We start from the raw sequence: 21,727 nt of genomic DNA on the forward strand, positions 1-21,727 counted from the left end.
TTTATGTCTTCGTATGGTAGCGGAAAATCGCAAAGTGAGAAACGGGAAATTTTCGGAATGGTCACTATACCATGGGGTCAAAACTTCAAGGTCACACAGAATTTGCAAGGGTCAACCGATTATCACCAAAATCTAATCGATTCTTTCCTGTCATTATCCAAACATTCCCTGAACATTTCGTGCAAATCCGTTTTCCCGTTCTCTTGTTATCTTGTACACAAACAAACAAACAAACAAACAAACAAACAAACAAACATACAAACAAACAAACAAACAAACAAACAAACAAACAAACAAAAAAACAAAAAAACAAACAAACAAACAAACAAACAAACAAACATACGGAACCCTTTACATAACCCCCTGCCGATTTTCATCGGCGTGGGTAATAATGGTAATAATCATCATCATATTCATAATCATAACAATAACTAGAGAGGGGCCGTCAAAGGCGGCAGACCCACGCCTTGTACAAAGTCGGGGTAAACATACTGTGCATTCGGTCATCTACCAGAATTCGGTCACTTAATTGCCAGTGTCCTTTATCACCAGCCAGTGCGTTCTACCAAAGATCGTACACTGAAGTGTACGATCTTTGGTTCTACAGTCACATCACACGCAAATCACATCATTTCACATACGGCAACACTCTTTCACCACAGGAAAGTCCTTTAGTCTCCTCCAAAAATCCATCGAAAATCCCAAATTCCACCGTCAAAAGTGCAGATTCGGAACTTTTCCAAGCGCGCGCGAATTAAGTCCAGTTTTAAGAGTATTGTCTACGCGACGGGTCGCCGAAAAAGCGCTAAAAATCGAGAAATACGCCGTTTTCTTGCGGGATATTTTGCTTATAGCAAGCCGAGAGTGTGTTGATATCAAAGGTCGTATGAGTGTACGATCTTTGATGGTATCCACAAAAGCGCAAAAGAAAAACAAAATTTACGTACCCCCTAGGCAATTACCCCTATGATTAGTGTCTACGGGAATTATTCAATGCAAGGGTTAAATGCAAATGTCTACTGCAACAGTATTCGGTCACCAACGAGCGCCGCAACATCCCCGATGCTATTTTGCACCAACAGGGTAGAGCGCGATGCATTTTCAGCGGCCTTGCACACGCATTGACATTGAGCGCGCATATCGTGCAGTGTGACTGCGACCGAGCAAATGCTCCTCCAACGAAAAAAACAATCAATTTTAATTTGAAAAATCATCAAAATACAGGCCAGTTTGTGACGACGGAGAACGAACTTTCATAAATCCAGAAGGACATAGTCCTTCAAATAGGCCTAAACGTAAATTTCGGAATTCTTACGAACATTTGAGCAGCGAAGTCCGATCGTTTGGGAGTTTATGTTTTCGTGTGGTAGCGGAAAATCGCAAAGTGAGAAACGGGAAATTTTCGGAGTGGTCACTATACCATGGGGTCAAAACTTAAAGGTCGCACAGAATTTGCAAGGGTCAACCGATTATCACCAAAATCTAATCGATTCTTTCCTGTCATTATCCAGACATCCCCTGAACATTTCGTGCAAATCCGTTTACCCGTTCTCTTGTTATCTTGTACACAAACAAACAAACAAACAAACAAACAAACAAACACACAAACAAACAAACAAACAAACAAACAAACAAACAAACATACGGAACCCTTTACATAACCCCCTGCCGATTTTCATCGGCGTGGGTAAAAATAGTAATAATTATAATAATCAACAGTGCTTTAATATATAGTATATGGAAACATTCTGTATTATGCCTTTTGTGCTCAAGGATAGAAATGATTGAACAAAAACATACAATTGCAATTACAATGATACCTTTTTTCACGTTTAGACTGTAATGGTAGAGACATTACGAGCAAATGTATGCCATCGCTTTTTTATTCAGGATAACAAATAAGTCATTACCTTTTGAACGAAGGTTTCTCTCTGGTGTATTTCCTATTGAAAGTAGTTCTTTCAAATAGTGTGGATTCAAAAGTTAATATCAACATTTTGATCTGTGTATGAATTTTGACTGGAAGCTAGTGCAAGCTTCTTAGCACTGGTGAAATTTTTGTTCATTTTTTTTTTAATTTGGACACTACTCTTGCAGCAGAGTTTGGAATAGCTTGTAATCTCTGTATCTGTTTGACTGACAATCCACAAAGTAATTAATGACACGATCAACATGTCACATTAAGAAACAATGAAGTACTGTTGTGCGTTTATCAGTAAAGTCTCAAATTTTCAAAATATTGTATGTGAAAGAATCAAGGAGATATTAAGGGACATTAATCCTACATACTGTATCTCTCACTGTCACCTTATTCACTGACATTACTCTTGATAACCATGCTTTGTCACAATGATGCCATCCTCAATTTCCACTGTATTATGCTTCCCCTCTCTGACTTTAAACAGTGCTTTTCACAACAAAACCATAGCAATGTCAAATACCATATAGATGTCTCTTCTTTTACTTTGTTTATGAACCAGCTCTCCCATCACACTATTCATTTTGTCTCCCTTAGCTCAGCCATCATTAGGCCAAACCCATAAACAATTTTCAGTATTTTTGAATTATGCCTACCCCAGCACCTGTGACACCCACAGCAGACATAAACTAAAGTCAGGACCAAGTCAAGTCAAGTTGTGCAAGTTAGAAAGGTATTAGTAGACTGCAAGAGGGATATAAAAAATCGGATGCTTACATTTCCTCTGCTTGCTCTCTCTCTGCAACTAAAAATGCCTAATAAACTTTGACAGAAAATGTTTTCTTGGATGATAGATGTACTGCAATACATAGCCATATTATTGCAGTCTGTGTCCACATCAGAAATTATGGCCTAGACATCATTATCTATGTCTTTTTATATTGTATATTGTATATTTTTGTGGGTTTTACTTTTGAAACAATAATGAGTAAATGCAGATCTGATAGCCACTTCTTACTGAGCTTAGATAAGGAACTTTGTATATGGTATCCTCTAGCAGTGAGAGAAAAGAAAGGGAAACATGAGGATTTTTATATCTTGCAAAATAACATGGTATGGTAATGAATAAAATTTCAGGCACATACTGTGCATAATATGAGTGCTTACAAACTTTTACAAAATGAGGGAAGATCAAGACTGTTTGCAGAAGATTTATAATACACTTTGTGAACTGTCACAGCAATTTAAACATCAATTAGTTCAGTCACTGTCTACGAGATTGTATTGCCTTTAATATGAAGAAGGTTATCCATACCAAATCAGCTAGTGTCTTTGTAATTATGTACTTGTATTCATATCATCAAATTCTAGTTTGATTATAAAGTCAATGTTTGGTAAACAGCATTTGACCAGGTTGAAGTTAGGTGATGGCATATGGAAGGAGGTGGAACATTTTGGTCATTATTTTGTAAGATTTTGGGGCTTTAAAGGCAAGAGTCAGTCTAGTCTCATACGTCTGAATAACATTTTTGAATCTACAAAAAAAAAAAAAAATATTGTAGTACCCTGAATGCCATGAAATATAGATATCATCAAGGTGGATGATACATACAGAGCTTGGTATAAATGTTAGAACATAACAGAAACCTTCGTTACATCTGAAAAATAAATGAAAGGTAATGTACTGTACCTTAACTTCATTCAAGTTGGAATCTGCATTATATGAGTAGTATGATCCACGTATAGTTTATTGAAAAGCCATATCTAAAACTCGTGTACACACGTGGTAATAAATCTATGAATGAGAAAAGATACCCAAGTAAAGCTCATTTAGTTTTTATGTAATTTAAAAAGTTTTGTAAGGTGTCACGTGTAGGAAATAAATAGAGAGAGGGATTGTGTGTTTGTTTGTGTGTATGTGTGTGTTTGCGTGTGTGTGAGGGAGAGAGAGAAAGAAAGCGAAAGAAAGGGTGGAAAAGAGAGTGAAAGAGAGTATTACCAGCACAGAATTATTTTCTTTACAAGAATGACACATTCACAAAGCAATAGAGCAAACTGATTACATTTCATATTCGAAAACAACATGCTTCGTGGTTATAGCACGAGATACAGTAATGCTCCGAGGAAGAGAGTGAATCTTGAAAATTATGATTCGAAATAATGTGCAGAAAGACCGATGCAATGAGCTGAGAGCAATGATCAATGTGTAATATAATGAAGAACAACTCAATAATAATGCCTTTCTGCGAATGGATGAGAGATTTAGAAGGGGGAAAGAAAAAAAAAAGTATCAAACAAAATCTTGATACCCAATTCATATCACTAGTATACAAAGGAGCATCGCTAATGCGCGCGCTCGATTATGTGCGCGCGCGGCTATGAGAAATGATGAAGATAACCTAACGCGCAGCGCGTGCGCGCCGATGGTGTCACTTCGTGAAAAATGAAATCCGCACCATGCGCGAAGAATCGAAGCGGCACGGCCGACGGTGCCGGTTCGTGAAAATATTGGAAGCGTTGTTTACGTGTTTTTGTGTTTTCACGAACCGGTACGACGGACTTTGCCCGATATTTCAACGAAACTTTTGTTTTTCACAATGAACCAAGAACATGAAACACACAAACAACTCCTAATCTGTCGTGCAGTGTGATATTTAGGTAACTGGACGTGAAATATAGGCGCAATCATGGATTTTGCAAAGGCAAAAACTTCAAACGCGATTATCTCGAAACTTACTTTCGCGGCTCCGGGGCCGGCTGTGCCGGTTCGTGAAAACACCAGCGATATGAGGATAAAGAATTCATATTGATCAAATAAAAAACAAAAAACAAAACACAAATTGCAATGTGACAACAGCGATTATTATACAAATGATGCACAGGACAGAGTGGATCGGTGAGAATTGGATGCATGAGTTTAACTTTGGAACTGTTTAATGCAAGTGCAGTGAGTGGGTTTTGGACTGTTCCAAAGTCAAACAAGAGCATCCAATTCTCACTGATCCATGAAATTGGCCTGTGCATCATTTGTGTTATAAAATGGGCCCATAAATTCTAGAAATACAACCATTTTCCCCATCATGTGTCCATGCTCTAGGCCTATTGATATACATTATAAAATATGGGCTTTAGAATCTCTGCAATCTGAATGGTCAATTGTCATGCACTGATTTTACTGATCCACACTAAGCAATGCGTCCGGTAAAATCTGAACGCATGGCTCAAGTCTTGTACAAGTTGTATAGTGTTGTAGGTGTACCTGACTCATGATGGGGAAAATGGTTGTATTTCAAGAATTTACGGGCCCATTTTATAACACAAACGATGCACAGGCCAATTTCATGGATCAGGGAGAATTGGATGCTCTCATTTAACTTCGGAAGAGTCTAAGACCGGTTACACACGAGAGAAAATTCTGTAACTTGAATCATCATTGTAATGATGATTGCAATTCGTCTTTAGAATTACGGACCTTACACACGCTCGCTCGAAAACTGTGATTAGAATTCGAATTCTCGAGCGAAGGCGTTACATAATCCTTGGTGACATGTCAATCAAAACAACGAGGTTCTATAGCGCGTGCTTTCATACTAGCTGGCTCAACTCAGCTCAGCCTCAGCTCGGAGGTGTTTGAAAGGTCACGTAAGCTCCGCCCCTCAAAAGATGTTTTGGAGGTCAAGCATTACACATGCAAATTTTGCACCGTAATTTGAGTGAAACTTCACTGGAATTCACCTCCGGACTAGAATTTGAATTCGTGATTGTGATTAGCATTCGTGATTCTAATTTGCTTCCACACATGCTAAAAATTCGTCATTAGAATTATTTTTCACTGGAATCATCATTCAAATGATGAATTTTTGACCGTGTGTAACCGCTCTAAAACTCACTCCCTGCGCTCGTTGGTTTAAACAGTTCTAAAAAAGTTAAAGTCACACACCCAATTCTCACCGATCCACTCTGTCCTATATATGCATCATTTGTATACCGTATTGATAGGCCTAGAGCATATCATAGTGTACAAATATACTCAAGTAACTTACTTGGAGTAATGATACACGGAACTGTCCTTGAATTGGGGGCATTGGCTGCTGGGTCCTGAAATGAATTTCATGAAAGCAAAAATTGATCTTTCCATTATAAATTAATGTACAGGCTTACACTATGGAACACAGGACAACACAAATCCTGTACCCTATATTTTGCAAGCATAACATTTTCAAAATTAGCAACTTGTAAGAAAATCTGTGTGTGGTTGCATCAGTGATCAAGAACCATGGCAATGGAATGAGAAATAGATTTTGATATGTATTTTATCACTTTTCATGAGAAAAGTTAGCAATTTTGCACATTGGTGATATGAAATGGCGATATTTCTATTATGCCGTGTGGGCTTTTCTTTTAAGTTTATTTCCTGAGGATCAGTCATCTTGTGATATAAACTCACTTAATTGTACATACAGTATAATTTGTAGATCTAAAGATACATTACACTTGCTTTTCTTCCTTTAAAATACAAAACATATTTGAATGAGATTAACTCAGGCTATATATTGGTAATGGAGAGGCTCTGACCTAAACCATTGTTCTGGAAAACTAAAAGTAAAGTAAAGTAAGTAAAGTTAAAATTTTACCTTACATACAACATGATACACTTCACTATCTGTCATAAACTTTGATAACACAATCATAAATTTTACTCTTATTTCATCAACATGCTAATCATCAAATCTACTGATAATACAAAACAACAATTTTGATGTAATGTCTTTAAACAGGTTAGACCACTTTGGGGGAAATGTTAAAAGAAGATGGCATAAAAAATATTACATTGGATGATGATATGATTAAAATGAAACCTCAAAATCTATACTGGGAAGAAAGTGGCTTTTGAGGCTAAGTTTAAATGCATTAACTGACTTGAAATAGAGACATTGGGGGTGTGTTTTTATGTCATCTTGTTTCCAAGTAGATGCCTAGGACTCCCTTGACCTTTGACATCCACACTCGCTGTTAGTGTTAAGTGAAAGAAACAGCTCTGACATGTGCCTGAAACATGCTTACCTCGTAAAACGTGGACTGAACTTGTGAGCACTTACTATGCCTTTCTTTTTTTTCTTTTTTTGATAAATGGGCATTGAATTTCAAGTTAACACATCATGAAATAAACAATGTCACTGCCAAAAACATAAATAAAAAAGCTTGTTTAGCTTTATACTGAAAGGAGAAAGATACTCATAAGTATAAATGGTGAATTGTGTATGTGAGCACATTTTCAGTGTACAGTCAAACTCATTTTCTCAGGTAACATTAAGTGGATATATTACTGAGTGGCATATGATTGTGAATGCAGCAAATTATCAGTTTTGTCAGGGTTTGTAAACAGTCGAAATCAAGCTAAGAAAGAGTTGTAATCTTTAATTTGCAAACAATTTTCTTGTCACAAAGAAATTTGAACACGCTCAAAATTTCTTTATGACAATCAAAATTGAGTTTCGCAAATTTGATTGCAACTGCTCATAAACCCTGATGAAACCTTATACCAGTATTCGTTATAATTTGCTATGTTCATAAATTAACAGTTACCACTAAGTAAGATATCCAGCTGTAGACCCTGTCTTCCAAAGGCAACACATTCTGTCAATTTGCAGACAATCTGAACTGAATGCCACTGTTACAGTTCTGATTCCTGCCTGTAGTTGTTCTAGTTACAAGTCGGTGTGTGAACATGGTCATTCCCTTGCTTCATTTCAAGTTTTTTAAATGCATTCAACTTTGCTTGGAGCAAATGTCACAACTGCACTGTTGCTGCTGAAAAACATAAGTTAAAAATGCAGAGGAAAACAACACGAAAGTTTGGTGTGAGTGAGGAACAATTGCAGGAAACCGATTTCCCATCCGGAACAGCCGCAACTCCAGTTATGTTTAATCCCTGGCTGCATTTGTTAAAGACCACTTCTCCATTTTTCTGAGTTGTGGTTGCCTAGGGACAGAAACAGAGATTGTGTATCGCGTTCTGGCAATGCAGGTGTTTTTGCGTGTATCAGATGATGTTCATAAGATACCGCAGATCGCCCCAGGTGTTACACTGGCATGATCTACATGTGCAATGTATATGTACTGACCTAGTCACACCATAGGGGGGAGAAGTCCAATGAATGAGGCTGCACAAACACTATATACTATATATTACTAGTTTGTGACAGGATTTCTTGATTTGACAGCCAACTACTAATGTAACACATCTGGCACGTGTACAACTAGTTCATCATCTGTAGTGTGGCTCATTTATAAACATCCTTTTATAGTGCATACAATATTGAGGTTGCCAACTGATGAATCAGGTAACATCTAACCACTGTTCCTCATCCTCCTACTATAATGCAAATATGTAACATATTTTTTTTGGCCATGCACTGATGACACAACTGCTTGTCCACAGACTACTTGATGGTCATGTTAACCCATTGAGGACGGGCTGATTTTGTTATAACACGCATTTCCCATAGACACATGCCCAAGTATACTCTCGATGCTCGTCTTTAATATGGGTTAATATTGTAACTGATGGCAACTTGTAGTGGTAACAACCAAAACTTGCCACTTCTGACGGAGTGGCCGTGCTTCTCACTCTCCCATTAATTTGGTAGAGTGTTCCGACCTTTAGAACACCGACTTTAATTTCACGGTTAACCTTTCTACACCACACACATGCACACGCAATTACAGTTTGTTGCACTTGTTTACGATATACAGGTGGGTCCGATTCTGTGGACACTGCCAAATTTGCTCCATGTATACTTGTAGCATGAGCTATGATCAGATCACCAGATCGAAACCATCAAAAACATCACTACATGGTATTTGAGGGACATAGAACGGAAGATTTACTAAGGGCCTACGCTTTTGAAGCATACAAGAGACCCGGGGGTCTTGCGTTCTCCTGAGCATTGCAAGTTCACCTTCCATGCACTTTTGGAGACTTTTACCTGAGAATATTGGAAACTTGGGGTGGGGGTACCTTTGTGAGCTTGAGGTATGGTGTCCATTTGCATCCATCACACTGGTAAAAATACCTGCCAAGTACATTGTACTTCATAGAAGGTTGAACTATGCATTTTGGAAGAAAAAAAAAAAGACTTAAAGCTCTATCACTTCTGATTCTAGAGAACAATATTATTATTTATCCTTAATTTAGGACAATTAAGGTCTGCATATGAATCCCTCCCCCCCCCCCACCCCCAACTCCAATATGGGTGGGAGGAGGTAGCCCTGAATGTACAATGAAAAACTTGGAGCTAAAGTCATCAACGAACAAGGTGAGACATCTGCACTTCTGGTCCTAGAAGAAGATTTGTAAATATTCCTTCATGTTGGGGGGGGGGGGGGATTGGGCCCCCTAGGGGCCCCTAAGGGGAGCATGGTGCCCGGTTGAACAAATTGAGTGTTAACCCCCTGGCATACTACCTGCCAAGTTTGGTGAACATTCATCAAGGGGTTTTCAATAAGAATATGAACATGTACAATTTAAGTCCCCATTTGGACCCATCCCATCCCACTCCCCCCCCCCCCCCCCCCCCCCCCCGAGTCTGCCATGAACAAATCTGAAACAATAGTCATCAATTATATTGACTCATTGTACTAACTTAGCTCTATCATTTCTGGTTCTAGAGAAAATCTTTAAAGATCCCTTACTGGGGGTGAGTTGGGCCCCCCTGGAGTCATTGTGGAATATGACTCCAACAAGAGAGTAATGAACCCTATCAGTGGATAAAAGCTTGTTTCCAACTTGGCAAGTATACAGGTATGATGTCCTGGGTTTCAAGAAGAGTAGATTCAGATTCCACAGATTATTTCACTGTGGATGACAAACCACACTTCTCAAGAAGTACCTCAAGTACATATTATAGTACTAAAGGGAAATGGCCACATTATATACATTTGTATGTAAATCCTTTATCTGCTCAGGCACTTTTCTTAAATTGCTAAGCTCTTTCATCAGCACTCAGTACCATCCATCCAAACTTGACAGGCTATTGAAGTTCAGATAATGATGACACTTCAAAAATCATGACGGGGATTGGGGGATTTTACGGTAATCTCTATTCATTAACAATCCAGACATCTGTACCATTTGGTGAACTTAAGGTGGGTCTTCATCAGCTTGAGCTTGAAAATTAGCCCGCTATTTCTTATCCAAAGAATAATCCTGATCAGAAAATAGCCCCCTAATTTTGCAATGAAGACCAAAATAGCGCGCTATTCCGATTGGAAAATAAACCAGAGAAATTTTGGACTTATTTGCGGAATAGCCAGCTAATTTGAATTAAGCACGCTATATAACCTTGACGCATCGTCATCAGCTCGAGCTTAACCATCGGCACTGCATGCGTTGCGCACCACGCAGGAACGTAGGCAGTCAGGTCGGAGTGTGTTCTCGCGGGTGCCATTAGTCTAAAGTGCGCATGTGCCACAATTTATAAACCCCACCGTGCTTGACGCTCAAGATAGTGAAGATGCAATTGCACATTACAGCTGACTTCGGGCTTATTTCTCTGATCCCCCACAAGCGCGCTATTTATCAAGCTCGAGCTGATGAAGACCCACCTACAGAGCAGCAAAACAGATAGGGTAAAATCATTCTGCATTGACGAGAAAATGGGGCATGGTGAAAAATCTCAAAGCGCAATTTTTATTCATACAGCCTATTAGGTTTTAATATGGTACATGCCCTTACAGATTTAACACAGTATCCCACATCCAGTATTGTAATGAGTTGATTATAATCTGCTAGGCAAAATCAGACTGCATTGTTGGCAGATACTATGCACCATTGCTTTAGTCTGAGATAATGAGGGAAAAGCCATTGAATGATCCTGTGTATAAAATTAGCAGTCATAAACCACAAAGCAGTCTATACATTTAAAAAAAAAAACAACTATGGCATGCATATTGTGAATGACACAAAACTGCATTTGATGAGTTCAGTTTCCTGCTTTCATAGATCCATTAACCGTTCAACATAGCCACAGATGCACACCATGTGCACATGTAGGCCTATCCACTCGCCCACACAAGAAGACACCATAAGTGAAATCTGGAATCGAATGGCAGTGATGACCTCAATCAACAAACAATTAGTAACCAGGCCCTATGAAGATAAACAGGACTGCAAAGGGGAAAAAATACACAAGAAATCCAGCCATGTGAAAGGTAGCCTCACTTGCCTTATTTTTTTACATATTTATTCCTACCCCAATATCTAATGCGGATGTTCCTCAAACTATTTCTTATAATCTGATAATTTGAAAGCAAAACAAAAAAGTTTCAATTTACTTCCTTGTTGGAGAGCAAACAATCTTTGGAAAGCTGTTGTAGTATTAAGTTAAAAATTTGTATGTTGTTGCTTTTTTTGTGTCAGGCACATTCCTACAAATATTCTAAGAGTGCTGAGGCCTCAATCTGAAATATGAGTAAAGTCCAAAGTGAATGACATGGGGAAAAAGTAATGAGAACAAGTGACATTGAAAAAATATAAGGGTACATTCATATATCATTCTAGTATCTATTTATGAGTGTGTACAAGCTACTAAAAAAAAAAACGAGAGTGAAGTTCATATTGCAAGAATGACAAGAGCTATTCTTGTCATTAAATTCACGATGGTGCAATAGGCAATAGTGCAATAACTCGCTTTTTTTATGGCAGTAGCGGCTAATGCACTGCATGTTGTAACTGGAACACTTGACATCACTTTCATAATCACTTTTATAGAAAGCAAAGTCACATTAATCTGGATTTTTTTTCATTCACACCAGTAGTCAGGGGGTGCTATTTTAACTTCTTATTTACCACTTGCTTGGTCAGGCAAGCAGATTCTCAAATTGTTGCAGAACACACTTGCCTGAACATGAATTTTACTTGCCTTAAAAGAAAGCCAAAAAAAAAAAAAAAATGGTATAAAACCACTTGTTAGTCAAGGGCGTGATGAAATGCAATATTTTCAATGAACAGCACACAATGATTCACATGTAAACACATTGGAGTAACAAATTGGTTCAATCGAGAGATGGCGTTGCATTGCACCGGGGCTTCTTCACATAGGCATTGGAAAGTTGCTGAAAAGAAATTAATGCATGCTGCATCATTAAATAATCATTATCTTTGGGCCTCTGACTTCATGGGTTTAAGGGGGGTTGAGTGAAAACTTAGTGGTAGTTTAAAAAATGTTTGCTTGACCAATTCAGGTTAGTATTTTTTCTCCTTGTTACAAAACACTTGAAGCCCAACTTTGATTTTCACTTGTCCCCTGCCACCGGGCAAGCGCTTAAATGTAGCACCACATAAGACCATGTTTTCAAAGACATTTCTGCCAAATGCTCACATGATCATAGTCAAAGCAAAACAAAATATGCATCAAGTTTGAATAATATTTCTTTAAAAAAAGATAAGATATGTCATAATCTTTGATAACTCAATTACCCACAATGTGGGGAAAAGCAGAGATAAGTTGGATGTTAATTACATTAGTACATCAGAAAAAATTGACTAAATTTCACAAAAGAGGTTCAAGTTTTCTGCAAAACCATCTTGGCTCAAATTCCAAACTCGGCAGAGCTACCCCTTTTTAATTCTTTTCCATTAAAAAAACACAAACACTGAGTCAAGAAATGTAAATATTTCTATTGCAAATATTGATATCCGTAGTTACATGTACATGGCATTAAAAAAAAAATTCAACCCCTTCATTCTTCTCAATATCCTTCACAATAAGACTATGTATATATATCCTTGAACATCTCGAGAAACTTGGCAGACTGACAACATTTATTCAACCCCGTCATAACAGGCCACAAAATGCAGGGTAGCCTCGGGGAAGCCTCAGTCTGCTGTCAAAGATTATTCTCCAGAGAAGATTGTGTCTGTTAAGACGCAATGTTCACGGTGGACAGCCTCCGGACAGCCTCACAATTTTTATGTTATACATACATGAAATTCAGAGAAATTATTTTTAGCTTATCAAGTAAAACCATGTTCCCATACCAAGATGTATCAGAGTTAACATTTTTTCTTTTTTATTTTGGGTGGTTTTAAGACAAGTTTTATATTCATACAGCTGATTTTGTCATTTCTGTCATGAAATGAATAAGAAACTGTGAGAGCATGACATCGTCAACTTGCTGATTTGAATATTCATAAGGACTGGTCAAGAAATGTTTTTTGAAAAAATGTCAAATTTCAAAATGTCATATCTTCCTTATTTCTTATCCAATTTTTGTCATTTTTGTTTCATTCTGTAGGGAAAATTGTTCTCTTTCTTTTGAAGTTTATTTATATTTGGGGTGGACTTCCTCTTTAATGGGAGGGAGCAGGTGATGAATGAAATACTTTTTTACTAGGCTATAGGAAAAGACACATCCATAAATTGTGATAAATTACAATGGTCTATTACAAAGTAAAAAAAAAAGGTGGTTATATTATGTCATTCTGTGGTGAAATTAGAGCAATGTGTGACATAGACTAATTAAAGATCCCACTTATTTCATCACAGATTAAACCTGTTCTTCTTATCTTTCTGACTCTGCAAAGTGTTAATTGCTGATGGTTTTAATGGCACACTTTGCTAAAGGCAATACATGTAAGTTCCTGGTTTTGGCTGGTCTCTTTTCTCCAAGTAATACAATGTAGTGTTGCAAGCAGTATAATCTTGCATGGAGAAACTTTGGTTGCAGCTAACAAGTGAACATGATGCTTGAAGATAGGAAGAGACCATGACCTTTGACCTCCTGAACCTGCGACCCTTGTGATCAAAACATATCGATCCTAAATTAACTCAGCTTTGAGGAAGTGCTCTCTTCTATAGCTCACAAATTGAGAAAAAGAACACCACCAACTTGTAAATTTATGATCCCTATCAGCTGCGTCAGTATACAATGGGCAAATTACCAAAACATATCATAATCTTCTCGATCTTGTCAGCAAATTTTCAACCAGTATGATGTTATCCTTTTCCAAGAGCACCACCATGCCAACAAGCAGCAATCTGACACAAATGTGTTAGGAAAAGGAGGCACATGTGTGACTGGTTTACTGCCAATCATTCTTTAATTTCCACAACATTTCCTCTGCACTTTCCCGTGGCACGATATTTAGCTGCCAAGGCTGGAGGCATAGCATGAAAGTGTGGAGAGTAATTTTGACAGCTCAATATAATGACCATCATACCAGTGATAATATTGGAGGAATGTTTGGAAAACAAAATCATCCATGCATTGCATTTAAAATAACATAACAATATTTTGAGAAAGGCAAACGAGGTGACCTTAATGAAGCATAGCCAGTTTGCTAAATCGTGGTACATGTACACAATCAAATCATGCAACAGTTTAATCTAGTGTACATGTGGTACATGCTATACATTTTGTACTTCAACTCAAATGTATACATTTAGTACTTCAAGTGTCTCCACAATTCTGGGAGTCTGCAAATAACTGATCTATCTTCTAAGAAACAGCATTGAAACATTTTGCTGTGGACTGCAGTATGAGGAAAACGATGGGTACTCCTCCTTCTTTTATCCAAATGCATATGATGCAATGTTACATCACATGTTAGTAATTTCATCAACATTTTTTACTAAGAAGTCCCTCTCTAGACTTAGTTCCTTTGGAGACCCACTGTCTTATTTTGAAGATCCATTGTCAACCCCCCCCCCCCCCATTCTTCCTCTGATGCCCACAACCCAAAGTCTGATTTACAGGAACCCATTCAGTGCGTGACAAGAATTCCAGATATTTTCATTTGATATATTTCTACTACTGTAATGGAAAGGAGCTTGAGTTTCCTTATCTCCTCAAGAGAATGACATTACCTATTACGCGTATGTCAGTTAGGGCCTATATATTGACAAAATGGGTACTTTTCATTAAAAAGCGTATAAATGTTTATTATTCTCTTTATATTCCTATTTCTGATGTACTACTGAGACACGCAGCCTTTACATCTAGCTATGGCAGCTGATGAATTTAATCAAAACTTCGAAAAACATTTAAAACATGAAATCACAATAAAGGGTAGAGCCACTTAAACAGTTAACTCAACTTTTAACTAGGATCTACAAATCTCATTACAAAAAGTGCGGTGACATCCTCCATAGGAAACGAACGTTTTTAAATGCACCGTGCAGAGCGCACAATCAGGTATAGGACATTTACACTGACTCTCGACTTTACGAACTCATACCTCCAAGAATATCTCTTTTTTGCTTAAATGCACCTGGTTTTTATGAAAATCTAGATTTCAAGCTTGCTCTACATACCTCATTTGTAGAGTTTTGTGAAAATGTTACATCGGTACCTTTCGAGTTGAAAATTAGGTGTCATTTCTCACTCAAACGCAATCAGCTCTACGACAACACGCAATTTTACATTGACGGCGTGGTGTGCCAACTGTGAGCCTGAAGGCCATTTTGGGAGGGTTATTTTACTGCCATACCTGTTGTATTTGTACAATGCACCTGCCTAGTAAATTGCAGCAAATACTCACGTGTATTCATACTGAGTTTGGAGGAATTTCATGAAACTTCGCCATCAGTACCTTTTCAATACATAAACCATGTCAGTTTAGTCCCGAGTGAATAACCCACCAATATGTTCATACACTATAATGCGTGCTTCTCACTTGAATACGCTACGCTGATTGGCTAAATGTCATTGGCCTTATGAGGTCGCATCGGGTCAACACATGATCGTGACGCAGCACGTATGCAAATTCGTGACATGACAATAGGTGCGCGCGTCTTTATTACTATTTAGATTTCATTAATACATTAGCTCAACGTAGCATTTGCGGCGCGTGATTGCATCATGAATATGTATTATTCTTTATTATACAACGTCCAAGTAGATCCTTGTAATTTGATTGGAGGATTGTTGGTCACGTGATATTCAATAAGTACTCCATTCAGCGCGCCGTGCAATTTTGGTTCTATTTTTGCGTGCAACTTGATTCGATTTTTTCGTTCTATTCCACGGTTCGAGAAATTGTACGGTACTGCGTGTACTGTGTGTTGCATATTGAGGATCGCATGCAGCTAGCGCAGTGTACGTGTGCGGTACATGCATGCGCGTACGTAGGCCTTCGTAGTGGTAGTGTACGTGTATGAGCGCTAGGCTGTGACCGGACCGACCTGTATCTAAACGCCCTGATTGCACAAGCCAGAAAGAAAATCGCAGTGGATCCACATGTAAGTATGGCTATATTTTTCATACATATATAGACTTCTAGGCCTACTTAGACCAAAAAGATCTACTTGGACGTTGTATAAATCAAATAGTGTATGGTCTTTACTCGTGCAATGGAACGAGATTTCGCACTCGGTGAAAGATGAGGCGCCCTATTCAACTCGGCTTCGCCTCGTTGAATAGAGCGCCTCTATCTTTCACCTCGTGCGAAATCTCGTACCATTGCACTCGTGACCATTCACTATTTGTATAACGCTCAATGCACTGTGATTGGTGGTATGCAAATGACGGATCTACGTCATAGCTCATTATCTGTTTGTCACCGTTCGTGTGTAGACTTTTTGTAATGTTAATCTCAAACTGTCAGGCCAATACATGCAATACAGGGAAACCAAAATCCACAGAGAAACATGGATTGAGTGAAAGCAGCAACTTCAGTACAACACATCAGTGAAAGATTGAGGAAAATCGGACAATTGATGCAAAAGTTATGAATTTTCAAAGTTTTGGTGTTGGAACCACTGGATGAGGAGACTACTGGAGGTTATGACATCATGTGTGCACAACAAAATAAACTAAATTAATATAAAGGGAATTTTAAAAAAACTAGAAATGTCGCTATGGCGACTGGTATGCCTCCGCCATAATGCATGATTCTCCTAATAGGTCTAGATAGTAAATGTGGACAATGTGTGATTACATTTTCACAAAATTGGCAAAATATTAAAATGACAAGTTTGTCACAAATGTGTTGAATGTTCACCTTCCTTGACCTAGGTTTAATTGGATGAATAGGAGAGCATGTACTGGGGGATTTAAGGACTTTAACTTTACTTTGACCCATTCATACGTTTATGCATTGAGTAATTTTCAAGGTATGGAGAAAAAGTGCAATTTCTGTATTGAATAGTAAATTGTTACCATTTTCATCTGGCCTTTGACCCTAAAATTCATAAGATAATCACTGTCAGGCAGAACATGCATGAATATGTAGTAAGTTTCAAGATAACTTGAGCCACTTCCGAGATATGGAGGAAATAGTTAGTTCAGCACTCTCACTTGATCTTTGACCTTTTGACCTTGAGGCAAAAAAAAGAAAAAAAAAACTTTCCGAGAATCTCTATTAGGTAAATGCATACACCAAGTGTAAAAAAAAATATATTCCTGCTGGCATTGCATAAACATGAGGAAAATAGTAAAATTTTGAAGTGTTGCCCTTGACCTTTGACCCCTGACCTTTGACCCCATGAACCCTAAATTGCCAGTACTTGAATATACTATAGATGTTCCATGAAGATACCTTGAACAATTTCCAAGGTACAGAGAAAAAAGTAAAGTTTTAATATTTTTACTTGACCTTTTGACCTTTGACCTTTGACCTCATGACCCCAAACTTTCACCAGAGAATCTTAATTGGGTAATACATGCATACACTAAGTTTCAAGAAAATATCTTCAGGCATTGCATAGATATGGCGGAAATAGTTAAATTTTATGTATTTGACCTTGACCTTTTGACCTTTGACCTTGAGCATGTGCACCCAAAAGTTGATAGGCACAACTTCACCCTCTAATTAACATACATGCCAAGTTTCATTAGGATACCTCAAAAGGTTTTTTAGTTACGCTGTCCACAAAATTCATTACGGATGGACGGAAGGACGGACTGACGGACGGACAACCCGAAAACATAATGCCTCCGGCACCACTTCGTGGTGGAGGCATAAAGGATCATGTTCATGAAAATTACACATTTCATCAACATGATACTGACATATGTTAAAGGTAGTACCGGTAATTAAATTATTCTGCTTTCTGAAAGCGGTTAGTCAAGTGCTCTTTCCTATTATGCAAGTATAAAGTGAAAGCATGTTGAATTTTCTTTGTTAAACATTTTCTTGTGAGTGTGACCTCTGACAGGCCAAGGGCTTTTGTCATTTCTCACATTGGCTGCATTTTTACTGTTTTACTATTTTCTATTTTATGGTAGCTCCTATTTGTGTTTTGCAATTGTTTTGTGTATATTTCGGTGTTATGTTCTTTATTTATGTCTATATGTTTGTGCATTAACCAAGAGATGTGAAATAAACTTACTTGAACTGAATTGAATTGAATTGATACAAAAGACTTACTTTTACAGCATATGACTGCTATGGGTTTGGCTAATACATGAAATGACATGGGATTCCAGCTTGTATGCAAATGTTACTATGACATTTTATCAATATTATTATTCGTCTTTAAGTCTTAGCATTGATTTATGGGCCATTCTCAGATTAAGTGTTCAATTCCATGTGAGTAAAACCGAAAAATCAACCACAAAGTAATACATTCAAAGATGTGTTTTCGGAAACTTCAAAACCGGTCAAATACGAAACAAAAAGTGGAACATTCTAAATGATGGCCATTCATTGAGTAAAAATGAATTGAAATAGAGCATCATATATGATTTTTGATCACCAATCAGATACGTTACCGCAAATTTACATGTTGTAATGGACTCCTAACTCTGAATTGAATTTATTGTTTTGATCCAATTTCTGTTCAGGAAAAGACATCTGTCCCCCCCCCCCCTAAAGATATTGGGGTTTTTCAAGAGGTAAAGATGTTGTCATCCCTTGCTAATTGGTAGAAATTGTTTCTGTGTGGTAGGTTGAAATATGCTTTTTGCTGAAATGAAATATAACCTTAAGATTCACTTTGTATTTTTTGCAAATTTCGCTTACAAATAAAGTTTCGAATCCCACAAATCATGCAAAGGGAACGATCCGATCTGGAATTTCCACAGGAAACAAATATGAATTGCTTTCCTGGGGAAATAACTATTGAAAAACATCGAATCACCTTTGGTAACGTATCTGGTAAAATATAAGTAATAATTTTAGTTGTGTATGAATTAATAAATATCACCTGTTTAATTATTTACCTCATAAATTGATGTATAAAATGAATTATGTAAGCCCAAATTAACCATTTTAAACATTGTACGTAATATTTAAACTATGAAATGTGGTGGAAAAGAGCCCTAAATGTGAAAGCTGAGTTCTTCATTCACAGAATATTCTCATCTTACGTCTGAATGTGTTTATCCATCTGACTATAAATATTCATTAAGTTTTGATGGATAATGCAAACAAGGTTGAAAAAATATATTTTTGCAGGCACTTAGAAGGAAGTAGGTACAGTCTCTATGAACTCGATATGCTTAAACAGTTGTTTGACCTATGGTAACGTATTTGGCTCATCCCTTTTAATGAAAATGAATAAATAATTGTTCAACTTATCAATGAATCTTGAGTAGTTCTTCATATGTTGAAAAACACTAGAATAAGTATGCAACAGAACACTGAAACTTTTCTCGGAAGCGTTTCATAAACTACTTTTTACTCTTTCAAAGTTTGGTAACGTATCTGGCGTACCGTAAATGAATCTGTCGGTGAAGTTACAGAGCAATTTCTGCTGAATATTCTTCATTTGAACATAACTTTAATTTTTTATGGAAGCGTCATTCTATGCAGAATTGTTTTATGAACACTTTGTTTTACATAACATTATTTGTCACCGTGGGTGCCCTGAATTATACGTAACGTATCTGCTAAATCTGAAAAGCAAAAAACTGATATGCTGAATCTTAGCTTCGTCTTGTAAAATAAACGTTCAAAGTTGTTGCATAGAATATGAAAGTGGCTGGGTTTTATAGAATAGAACTTTGGAGTTTATGAGCACACAACAATTTGTTTGTAAAAACATTTACAATTTCTTTTCAGCATTTTGATTATGTGGTAACGTATCTGTCGGAAAACTTGGCATTAAGTTGTGAGACACTGACGCACAAAGAAAAATCATGTGGAAGTGTTGCTCTTTTTCACCTCTCTGTCCTTTTGGTGTAAGAATATAATCCTGAGGTCCAACAAAACGAAGCATGTAATGTGTAGGGATGAATTTTGACCAGATTTGATCCCCAGAAAGCACAAGACCAATGAGCAAAATTCGGTCATGTATCTGGGGTAACGTATCTGTGGTAACGTATATGGTCGATCATAGTATTATGAGAGCGATATCTACCAAATATTTCTCACTTGTACTAAACTTTAATGTTGAATCGATGCGTCATTCCGAGGAGTAATGTATAATATACAATTTGTCTGACATTGCAATGTCTGTCGCCGTGGGTGGCGTGAAAAGTATGTAACGTATCTGTCCAAATAAAAGTGTAGAAAACCGATATTTCAAACATTGTACCGTATTCTCAATAAAGAGCTGTTGCACAAAAAATCTAAGTACTTGCTGTGTATGAAGTATATCCTCAGGGTTTCATATACACAGGGTCATCGCATAGTCTTGTTATTTTCGCAATGCTGTAACACTAAAGAAACTGGTAACGTATCTGGCGGTGAATTTGGCGACAGGTTTCAAAAGGCTATAAAAAAAGAAGTCAATAAAAATTTTGGAACTTTTTGAGTATTGTGATTAGCACATATGATATGCTCATCGTCCATGAAAATGATATTTGGAAAGTATGTTTGTGGACGGAGAGGAGCAATAAAACATAATTCTGAAATAGCCGGCGACACTGCGTTTTGGGGGTCTTAACGAAGTTTAACAGCAAAATTTTATACAAAAAGGCAGACAACCGCATTTGATCGTGTTTATTTTTAACAAATAAAGTCCTCGTGATATATTATAAACATTTAAATAGTATCTAATAGGTTTCAGGGAACCGCAAACTGTCATGGAATGTCGGCGACACCAAAATTCCGTATTTGAACGCTTTTACTGAGAATGGGCCTTATGAAGTTTTTCCTTATAATTGAATTAGACTGTGAGACTGCAAAGATGATAGATTGCTCATGATGGGAGATGAAGTCATTGCAGTGGATGAGATGAAAAACAAACAAAATTGTCAATATTGTGTGTAGGCCTATATCACACATTTTCCTTCTTTGGCACATTATAAATGTCTGGTATATACAGTGTAATATACTACCATTCTCATATTCTCTTTACACAACACAGCACAAAAGGTACAACAAAGGTGAAGATGCATTTTTCCTTCTGTTCTGGTTTATCCCACGTCCTTCACTAATCTGTAGATTATGATAGGCATCCTAATTGCAATATTAATCATAAGTGAAAGTCATGATCTACAATCGAACAGCCAACGCAAATAACGTCTAGACGTTCTAAATAAAACTTGGCGAATGTCGAACAATGCATTGCAAACATCACTCGAGCAGCTGCTTTCGAAAACCTACCTCGCACATACTGGTACAGATAGGGAAGAGGTCGCGGCTGGTTACAGCCACACGCGCTGTAGCCAACACCAACAGCAGCAGTGAAAGCACTGATGAACTAGCAGCGTATCTTCTTCTTGCTGGCATTTTTCCTGACAATGACCCGACCGGACCGGCTACAAAAATCCTATGTTGAACAGGTTTGATGAAAAGTCAATACTCTCCAGTCCCTGGTCTGCGATATGGACATCTCCGGAAGTGGACAATTCTGCGAGATCCCGAGATCCGGCGATCCTGTGACCAGTACTCTTTGCCCTACACCCACTGCCAAGTCC

At 37.6% G+C, this 21,727-nt stretch overlaps 1 protein-coding gene across 1 annotated transcript in view; it reads right to left on the reverse strand.

The window, feature by feature from the left end:
- The window catches only part of LOC139743751 (uncharacterized), a 53,740-nt gene extending 32,066 nt beyond the window's left edge, over positions 1–21,674 (reverse strand). Inside the window, exons 1-2 of the mRNA XM_071654205.1 lie at positions 21,414–21,674; positions 5,962–6,016 (exon numbers count right to left, since the gene is read on the reverse strand). Coding sequence (XP_071510306.1) covers positions 5,962–6,016; positions 21,414–21,539 — 181 coding nt within the window. The 5' untranslated portion in view covers positions 21,540–21,674. The remainder of the gene's footprint in view (positions 1–5,961; positions 6,017–21,413) is intronic.
- Positions 21,675–21,727: the final 53 nt, after the last annotated feature.

The sequence above is a fragment of the Diadema antillarum genome, unplaced genomic scaffold (genome assembly GCF_040938485.1).
Source record: "Diadema antillarum isolate AM-2024a unplaced genomic scaffold, OU_Dant_1.0 seq00001105_RagTag, whole genome shotgun sequence".
Classification (NCBI taxonomy): domain Eukaryota; kingdom Metazoa; phylum Echinodermata; class Echinoidea; order Diadematoida; family Diadematidae; genus Diadema; species Diadema antillarum.